The following is a 9,722-nucleotide window of genomic DNA, read 5'->3' on the forward strand; positions in this document are numbered from 1 at the left end:
TTATTGATTCATTTCACTGACCACCCTCAAACCTGAACTTGGGTGTGTGGTGAGCCCTCTCTCTCCCTGTTCAAATCCCCGGTGATTTTATTTATCCTTGAGGCTTCAAGTCTGAAATCTACCATTCCACCCAGATAGGCTTCTAGCCAATCCACCCACTTCTGGAATCCCCAGCTGGATGCTGCATAGACAACTAGCATATCAGTGAAACACACACACACACACACACACACACACACACACACACACACACACACACACACACACCACTCTGTTTTGTTTTGCTCTAATCTGTCACAGGTCCTATGGAAATAGCTAGATTTTATGCTGTAGCTCACGTGGGTTAGCTTGTTTTTTTGGGCGGGGGAGGGGAGCAGAGTCTTACCATGTAGTCTAGACTGTTCCACACTCAGGATGCTCCTGTCTCTGCCTCTCAATCACTCCAATTACAGGTGTGTGCCACTATGCCCAGATTCAAAAGTAATTATTTTTGAGACAGTCTCACTGTTGTAGCCCTCACCATCCAGGAACTCAATATATAGACGAGGATAGCCTTGAACTCAGAGAGCTGTCTGCCTGGTTTATTTCTTTAAAAAATATTTTTACATTTATTTTTATGTTTATGAGAGCTTTGCCTGCATATGTGTATGTGTACCACGTTCATACCTGGTGCTTTAGGAAATCAGAAAAGGGCATCCGATCTCCTGGAATGGAGTTAGAAAAATCAGTGTCAACACACAGTGTATGGTCAGTTGGGGAATGTCCAAATTGTGTTGTGGGGCATCTGGACTTCAGAAAAGAGGCCCAGTCTTAGCAGGAACCATCGATCCTGCCCTATAAAAGCCCTCTGTTTTGGTCTGGAGAGATAGTGGCATCCCTTCTGTCAACAGAGGTTGTGCCTTTGCCCTGCCTCTGTCACCAAGCCTCTTCTGTTTCTCCACTCTGAGGTCAAAGCGACTTGCTTGGCTGAGTCTCAGATCGCGGTTCCTGCATCACCGCTTTGGGTCAAAAAGTTGCTCAGACTGTAGGTTGGAAGACGTAGGTAGAGAAGGGCAGACAGAGTGTCTTTAAAAAGTGGTAAAGTGGTAAAGTTCAGCCAGGCAGTGTTGGCTCACGCCTTTAATCCCAGCACTCAGGAGGCAGAGGCAGGCAGATCTCTGTGAGTTCCAGGCCAGCCTGGTCTACAGAGTGGTGCCAGGATAGGCTCCAAAGCCACACAGAGAAACCCTGTCTCAAAAAACAAAACAAAACAACAAAAACAAACAAACAAAAAACAAAAAGAAAAGAAAGGAAGGAAGAAAGCTAAAAGAAAACAAGCCTTGTCTCCGTAAACAAAACAAAACAAAAGGCCTGCTAAGGAGTTTTGTTGATGAGCGTAGAGTGGGAGGGTACTGGGTGGGTGTGGCCTTGACTCCGCCCAGGCTCCGATGCAATTAGAAGCCCCTGGCGCCAGGGATTGTGGCGTTGGGACACTTGCCTGTGACGGCACCAGCCGGGTCAGCCTCCCCTGTGGTCTGAAGTTGGGCCTGGGCCGACATGGAGCAGGAAGATACGTGGCAGGCTGCGCACCAGTCTCCCACGGTGAGTCTGTGGTCCACCCTAGGGTGCGATGGAGTGGTGCTGATGAATGGGATGAAGGGTGTGGGTCGGGGGGTTTGTTTAGGGAGGCTTGTTTAGTCATTAAAGTGTGCTTTTAGTCAAGCCTTAGAGCCTGTATAGGGTGGTGAAGGTGGAGCCGTTCGGCTTAGCTTTGTGTTAGCTTTGTGTTCCCCACCCATGGGAAGGGTGGGGAAGAAAAGCGTTATTATTGGAGCCCTTTGCCAGACTCTACTGATGATAGTGCGAGTTAACTTTTGGGGTGAGGGGAGTTCAAAGACAGCTTCTCTGTGTAGCCCTGGCTCTCCTGGAACTCATTATATAGGCCAGGGATTTGAGTGATTGTAGAAAGGGATTTGTGTATCATTGAAGGATGGAGAAGAAATGTATTTATTGGAACCCTTTGCCAGACTCTACTGATTACAGTGTAGTTAATTGTGTGTGTGTGTGAGGCGGTATTTAAAGATGGGTTATCTGTATATCCTTGACTGTCCTGAAACTCACTCTGTAGACCAGACTGGCTTGGAACTCAGAATCCACCTGCCTCTGCCTCCCTAGTGCTGGGATTCGGATTTTTGTTTGTTTTGTTTTTGTTTTTTGACACAGGGTTTTTCTGTAACACTTCTAGCTGTCCTAGAACTTGCTTTGTAAACCAGGCTCAATCTCACAGGGATTAAAGGTATACACCACCGACTAGGTCTCTGTCCTGGGCTATGTAAAGGAGATTAGCTTCAGACACAGACTGGCCTGCTTTTGCCTCCCCAGTGCTGGGATTAAGGGTGTGAACCACCATGTTTATTTTTGCTGGGATTAAAGGGGTGTATGACCACACCTGTGCATAATAACTTAAATGAAGTCCTCTAACTCACACTCCCTCAGTAGAGCTGCTAAAAGAATAGGGATGCTCGCTTCAAGACAATAATTAGCATTTGTGAAGATCTAGGTTCGAATTAAAATGGCCAGCACAGTTAAAACACAGTAGAGAAGGAGACAGTAAACATTGGGAGTTTCCAGAGACATCCAGAACTGGTGATTGTATATGAGGGTTCTGAAAGCACACAGCTCTTGTTATGCCGTGTAAATAAGTAGCCAAGAGGTGATTTAAGATGTAAAGGGAATGTGTACAAACTGAAAACAGCACACCAGTTTATCCGAGGGACCTGAGTATCAGTGGATGAGACCATGGACTCAGTTCCCTGTGGATACAAAAGGACAGCTGTACTTAGATCTAGGGGTGGGAATCGACGAGGATAGCCCCGCAGGTTTCTCACTGGCAGATTTGGGTATGAGGAATGAGATTTTCTGAGACAGACTGGGATTGTGGCTAGGGTAATTTGAGTTTTGGACACAGGCTAGTCTACTTCCCTGGAGCAGCAGATTTAAGAGCAAAGGCAGGGTGGTAGCATGTGCCTTTAATCCCAGCACTCCGGAGGCAGAGGCAGAGGCAGGTGGATCTCTGCATTCCTGGCCAGCCTGGTCTACAGAGCCAGTTCCAGGACAGCCAGGACTGTTAAAGAGAAAGAAAAGGTTCACTATCAGGAGATCGAATTTCCATGGAGTATAAAGTGAAAGAAACACCAGAGACTAGCAGAAAGGGGCTAGTGTGTGTGGTTTGTTAGAAGTGTTTAGACTGTGATATGAAGGTCACCAGTTACTGAATGAAAGCTTCTGTGTGGAGAAATGGGGGCCCAGAGTCAATTTTGGGGAGCACTGAGGTAGTGGTGAAAGTGCTTTAACAATAGGTGCCTGTGAAGGACTGGAAAATGAGAGGGTCCCTCTTGAGGGACAAAGCAGGTACACCCAGGCAGTGGTGGTGCACACCTATAATCCTTATAACACATGGGAGGCAAACAGGAGGATCTTTGAGTTCGAGGCCAGCCTGGTCTAGAGTTCCAGTACAGCCAGGAATACACAGAGAAACCCTGTCAAATAATCCCTTGCACATTTTTCCTTTTCCTTCCCTTCCCTTCCCTTCCTTTCCTTTCCCTTTTCTTTTTTTGAGACTGTCCTTACATAGTCTGGCTATCCTGGACCTCACAGAGATCAGCCTGCCTCTGCCTCCCAGCCACTGGAATCAAAGGCGTGTGCTACTACGCTTGGCTACCTTAAAAGGAAGTTCATTTTTCTTTTTCTTTTCTTTTGAGACTGGGTTTCTCTGAGTAGCTTTGTAGACCAGGCTGGCCTCACTCACAGAGATCTACCTGCCTCTGCCTCCCAAATGCTGAGACTAAAGGCGTGCGACCCCTCTGCCCAGCTAACAGGAGGATCTTAACAGAATTAAGGGCCAGGAGCAGATAGCAGAGTAGCTTTAAGGGAAAGAAAACACAAGCATGGATATGGCTCTCTCCCAAGCTCAGTGATCCCGAATACCTTTTGTTTCTTTTATTAGAATTCTGGCCAGGTGATGGTGGCACATGCCTTTAGTTCTAGCACTTGAGAGGCAGGCAGATCTGTGAGTTTGAGACCAGCCTGGTCTACAAAGTTACACAAAGAAACCATCTCAAAAAAAAGTTTCTGTTATGTTATGGGTGTGCCAACAATGGGATTCTCTTAAAATTTCTAATGTTTCACAAGTGACTAATAGCCACATTAGTATTCTGACTCCACTGAAGTCCCTAATCTAACAACTTGAAGTTTAATTTAAAAGTATCGAGTCATTAGTATTTAGCAAAAACTTCACATGCATAAAAATGACTCATTCCACACACCATTAATGAAACAGTGCTTAACAATTAGGCACAGCCAGTATTTGCTCAGCTACAAAGGAGGTCTGGGATGGCTCAGTGCTGCCAAGCCTAATGATCCGAGTTCAATCCCTGGAACCCACATGCAGGAAGAGAGGTTTCTATGTAATTTTTCAAATTTTAGATGTGTACCATTAAGTTACAGATACTCTTGTTATTGAACCTGGCTTTACATAGGATCTGTGGATTGGAATTGAATTTGTGTGGCAAAAGCTTTATTCATTGAAACACCTTCCCCAGCTCTGGGCTTCTGAATCTTGTACCCATTCTAGAGTCCAGGAAAGCTGAGAATTGACAACAAAATTCCAATAAAATGATGAACTCTCACTCACAGATAGAACTCCACCCCCAAAGACTCCAAATATCGCAATGGCCAGTACTCAAAACCATTTTAGGTCCCTTGAATGTACCATTTGTAAATCTGGTGTAGTAACTAATGCCTAAACCTTAGCACTTAGAACAGCACAAGTCAGGGGGATTGATGGAAGTAGGCAACCTCCTTAGCTACACAGCGAATCCCAGCCATCCTGAGGTGGAGAGTGAAACCACGGGTAATTCTCTTTTCTCTGGCTATCAAGCTTCCTGTGGTGACCCATGGTCAGTGACCGTTTCCTAGGCTTGGGGTGGAGATGTGTGTGGAGCACAGAAGAGGAGCCAAGGGGGACTTTCTTTCACATGACTTTCTTTCACATGTAGGATAATGAGACGTCAACAATGTTGCATATATCGGTGCCATCTGGAAACAATGGAGTTCATCAGCCGCTGGCCACTCAACACTTACCGAATTTGTCCGGGCCTTACGTGTTATCCAGGCAGAACGAGGGTGAAGGGGAGTCACGGATCATTATGTCACTACCTGAGCATGGTGCCAGGTACTCCTCCCAACTGACTCCTACACCTTCCCAGATGTATTGTCAGCTACCATCTAACCACCAACCAGGGAGGATGATGGATACAGGATCCCACATGATGCCCTTAGGGAATCCAGGTACTCTGGGAGTGGCCATAGCCTTCAGTGAGAATCTGATGTCTCATAGTGGCCTGCCAGGCTCAGCTTCCAGTGGGGTCCCAGTAATGGCTCACAGCAGTGCCCCACCACTGCCTTTTTCTGTCCCTTCAACAGTACCTGCTACCACAGGAATATTGTTGGTTCCAGGCATGCCTTCCGCTGGGACCCACGCCATGCCCCCCTCCATGGATCAGATGTTGCACTTAAATCACTGCAACCTTGGGATGCCCCCAGCTAGGCTCCAGCCATTGCCAACTTTAGAATCCCAGGACTCACTTGTGACCCAGTCAAATGGCCAGGAAGAACCTTTCGCACGTGAGCAGCCTACACCTGTTCCACAGGGGACAGATAACCCCAGTGTTCCAGGAAGGGCGCCCAGGAAGCCATCTCCAGTTTTAAGGCCTTACCTCTGCTCATACAGCAACTGTGGAAAAGCTTACACCAAGCGCTCTCACCTCGTGAGTCATCAACGCAAACACACAGGTGAATGAGGTTTTGGGGACAAAGGGATGTGTAGGGATCTTTGCTCTTTGTAGAATTTTTTTAGATTATGCAAATGGGGCCGGGCATTGGTGGTGCACGCCTTTAATCCCAGCACTCAGAGGCAGAGGCAGGAGGATCTCTGTGAGTTCGAGGCCAGCCTGGTCTCCAGAGCGAGTGCTAGGATAGGCTCCAAAGCTACACAGAGAAACCCTGTCTTCGAAAAACCAAAAAAAAAAAAAAAAAAAAAAATTATGCGAATGGGTATTTTTTGCCCTTTTGTCTGTATACTGCATGCATACCTGGTGCCCACGGAGGCTAGAAGGATTGGGTACCCTGGAACTACAGTTAAATAGATGGTTGTGAGCCACCATGTAGGTGCTGGGAATTGAATCTGGGTCCTCTGCAAGAGCAACAATTGTCAGGCCCATCTTTTTTTTTTTTTTTTTTTTTTTTTTTAATGCAGGACCACTGATTTGTGATTGGCTCTTTCTCATCCAAGCTTGGAACCAAGCCTCCCTGGTCCCACCTATTTGCCATCCCATCTGGTGGTCCTGCCTCCCGATGGTTCCTTTTGTCTTCCCTTTTGTTTTCTCAATCTTTTGAGAAATGTATGTTCTTTTGTTAGATCTCTTCCTTCTCACTATGGCTTTTTCCACTCAATTTAATTCTCGTTTTCACTCCCTAGGTGAGAAGCCCTTCATCTGTGAGTGGGAGGGCTGTACATGGTCTTTCTTCCGCTCTGATGAGCTTGGACGGCATAGACGGATCCACACCAAAGATCGACCACATAAATGCAAAGTGTGTGGCCGACAGTTCATGAGGTCCGACCATCTCAAGCAACACCAAAAAACTCATCAGCGCGTGCCAGATTTCCCGATGCCTCAGGCCAACAGTGGACAGACATATGGACAGATAGCTGGTCCTCTTGCTCCTGGTCAGGGGCTTTAGCTCCCTTTCCTGGATTCTATAACCCAAGACTCTGTTGCCCAAGACCAGGTCATCTCTGGGGCAGGTGAAAATTCAGATGGAGACAGGAAGTGGTGGGGAAGGAAGCCCACATGAAGCTCTTGACACCATCGTGGATTCTTCAAAATCTGGTCCCTCACCTTCCAGGGATTACTGGTTTCTGCCATTTAGCCAGATGAGAAGATGGAACCATAGATTGGACTTAATTAGAAAGCTCTTCTATCAATTTCCAGCAGGAAACTCTCATGCCTGTTCCATAAAACCCATGTTCTCTCCCTGGGTCTTCTACGTTTTCCAGGGCCAGACCATGGGAAAAGTATCTCAGTGCTAGAAGGTACTGGACACATCGATGTATTACATCAGACTCTTCTGGCCTTCACCAACCATACGCCTAGAGTTTCTCTTCTATGGAATGCCCCACTACAGGACATGGCATCTGGCATTCCATGGGGCCACCAAAACCAAGAGGAAACTGATACTAATACTAATAGGGAAAAGAAACTCCAGTGAAGGGGGACAGGAGAGAGGCAGGCAGTGATTCCCCTCTCCTCTAGCCCCATGAATTGTTACAAGGCATTGTTCATCCCCGGTAGCACAGTGTGGGGAGACCTCCCAAGCAGCCCGCAGTCACACCCTTCAAGGTTGGTCAGGAAGCAGCAGTGCCCATCTTGGAAATGTGTTGCCTTGGGCCATTTCACACTCTTTCCATTTCACTCCATGTCCTCCCTCCTATACCTTGGCTTTGAGTGTCCCAATAAAAGCAGTGTTTAGGCTGTTTATGAGATGGCTTAGGGACAAATCCCACCGTAACTTCTTTCCTACCTGGCCCGGGGACCAGGCTGCAGATTTTTATTTATGTACTTTTTTTTCTTCAAGGTGGGGTTTCTATGTGGCTTTGGAGGTTGTCCTGGAACTGGCTGTTGTAGACCAGGCTGGTCTGGAACTCGAGATCCACCTGCCTCTGCCTCCTGAGTGCTGGGATTAAAGGCGGGCGCCATCACCACCAAGCTATTTATGTATTTTTAAAAAAGCATATTTATTGTGTACATATGTATGGAGGTCAGAGACAGCTTTTGGGGGTCCCTGGGTTTGAACTCAGGTTGTTAGTCTTGGCAGCAAGCACCTTTCCCTCATGAACCATCTTGTTGGCATTTGTTTTGCTTTTGAGAAAGGGTTTTACTATGTAGCCCAGGCTGACTAGCACTATCTTCTGGAGTTACATGTACCCACCCAGCTTCAGGTTGCCTCCCCTACCCTGCCCTCTGGTTTTAAGGGACAATAACTATCTTGGTAACTCATCCTGGCTGTCTAGAACTCCCCTTGTGGATTCAGTTGGCCATTTTACTGAGTATTAATTAAGCTAATAGAAATGAGCTTGGCCTTAATTCATGCACCTTGTGGGAGTTCAATAAAGGTTTATTAAATTGGAAAAAAGAGAAAGATAGGTGTTTGGCCAAACCACCCAGTGGCAGAGTCAGAACCCTAAATATCTGTATGCCCCCAAACTGGGTTTCTTCCCTAAGAGCTGGCACCTTCCCATAGGTGTTCATAGAGCAAGGCCCAGTCCTGGGCCAAGTGTTGACTACAGACAGGTGACTCCATCTTACATTTAAGGAACCATGTTAGGCCTACCTGGATGCTCAGGAGTCAACTCACAAGCCTCCACAATACTGAAAATGAGGGGTGCAGGGACAGCTAAAGGATGTACCAGGAAGAGCAGGTCTCGGTGTCTGAGCCAGACCTTTTACCACAAGGCTTAACCATGCATCATTCCTGGACATGCCCTTGGTTGAGCATCCTGGGCGCTGAGGAGTTAGAGGCAAAGTCACCCCAACTGTTAAGGAGTTGAAAAGCTTGTGAGCATGCTCAGTACAGCCAGAAGGTGCTCTGCAGACCCAGACTTATCCTGGGCCTCTGGGAAAGCCTTGGCTGTGCTGGCTCTGTTCTGCGTGGTCACTGACTGGGCCACTAATCACCAAAGCATTATGTGGCAAGTATTCTGTGTGGACATTATTTTAAAAATTAAGAGGGGCTCCACTGACTAGTTCCAGGCAACTGAGTTAAGGGTGCCATGTGAGTCTCTAGTTCCTGGGTGAGCACCAGCCTCTTCTATGGAGCAAGCCATTTGGAGAACAATGAATGGGCCAGAACTGGTCTCCCATCTTCCACACATGTGGGAGACCATCAGACCAGATTGTTAGGATGCAAGATGAGAGCTCTCTCTGCTAACACTTGCCAAGGATGAACCAGAGAGCACTGGTAGCCAGAACTGAGCTCTGCCTGTGGATGTCAGAAGCTACTGTTGGAAGTGTGTATGTTAGCCTGGTGTGGTGGCACATGCCTAGAAAGCCAGTACTCAGGAGATTTCCTATTTATTGTGATGTCTGCCATATATGAAAATGTTTTTAATTTTTTTTTGACATTTTGCCTATATGTGTACCAGAGTGCATGCATGGAGGTCAGATGGCAGCTCACAGTTTCCCTCCTGTCTTGTAGGCCCCAGGGATCAAACTCAGGTCTTCAGGCTTGATGGCAAGCAACTTTACTTCCCACTGAACCATATTGCAGGCCCATATATGAAAATCGTATGAGCAAAGTCTTATGTAGCCCAAGCTGGCTCTGAGCTCAGTATGTCACCAAAGATGACATTTAATTTATTCTATCTCCAAGTGCTAGGATTATAGGTGTGTACCAACTACACAGGGATGCTGCTGGAGAGAGGCCAGGGCTTCAGGAATGCCAGCCAAGCACACTAGCACCAAGCTACACCTTCAGTTGAAAGTTTATGATGCAATTTAAGGAACATTTATTTCCTTTTTAAAGTCACTTGAGTAAATTCATTTATACATATGGAGTCTTTTTTTTTTTTTTAATCCTCCAGGGTTGTAACCACTCTTGGATCTTGGTAAAGTTGGTGCTGTTTG

At 46.8% G+C, this 9,722-nt stretch overlaps 1 protein-coding gene across 1 annotated transcript; it reads left to right on the plus strand.

Annotated features, from left to right (window-relative positions):
- The first annotated feature begins 1,536 nt into the window (after nucleotides 1–1,536).
- Klf17 (Kruppel like factor 17) lies at nucleotides 1,537–6,780 on the plus strand. Its single transcript, XM_027399003.2, has 3 exons — nucleotides 1,537–1,581; nucleotides 5,037–5,832; nucleotides 6,518–6,780. Exons 1-3 carry the CDS (start codon nucleotides 1,537–1,539, stop codon nucleotides 6,778–6,780), a joined length of 1,104 nt encoding a protein of 367 aa, XP_027254804.1.
- The last annotated feature ends 2,942 nt before the right edge of the window (nucleotides 6,781–9,722 follow it).

The sequence above is a fragment of the Cricetulus griseus genome, chromosome 2 (assembly GCF_003668045.3).
Source record: "Cricetulus griseus strain 17A/GY chromosome 2, alternate assembly CriGri-PICRH-1.0, whole genome shotgun sequence".
NCBI lineage: Eukaryota > Metazoa > Chordata > Mammalia > Rodentia > Cricetidae > Cricetulus > Cricetulus griseus.

Excerpts from the sequence above, each read along its gene's own strand:
- Klf17 (XM_027399003.2), top strand. The coding sequence starts at position 1,537 with ATGGAGCAGGAAGATACGTGGCAGGCTGCGCACCAGTCTCCCACG. Across the intron at positions 1,582-5,036 it reads CTGCGCACCAGTCTCCCACG|GATAATGAGACGTCAACAAT; the intron begins GTGAGTCTGTGG and ends TTTCACATGTAG. Across the intron at positions 5,833-6,517 it reads TCATCAACGCAAACACACAG|GTGAGAAGCCCTTCATCTGT; the intron begins GTGAATGAGGTT and ends TTCACTCCCTAG.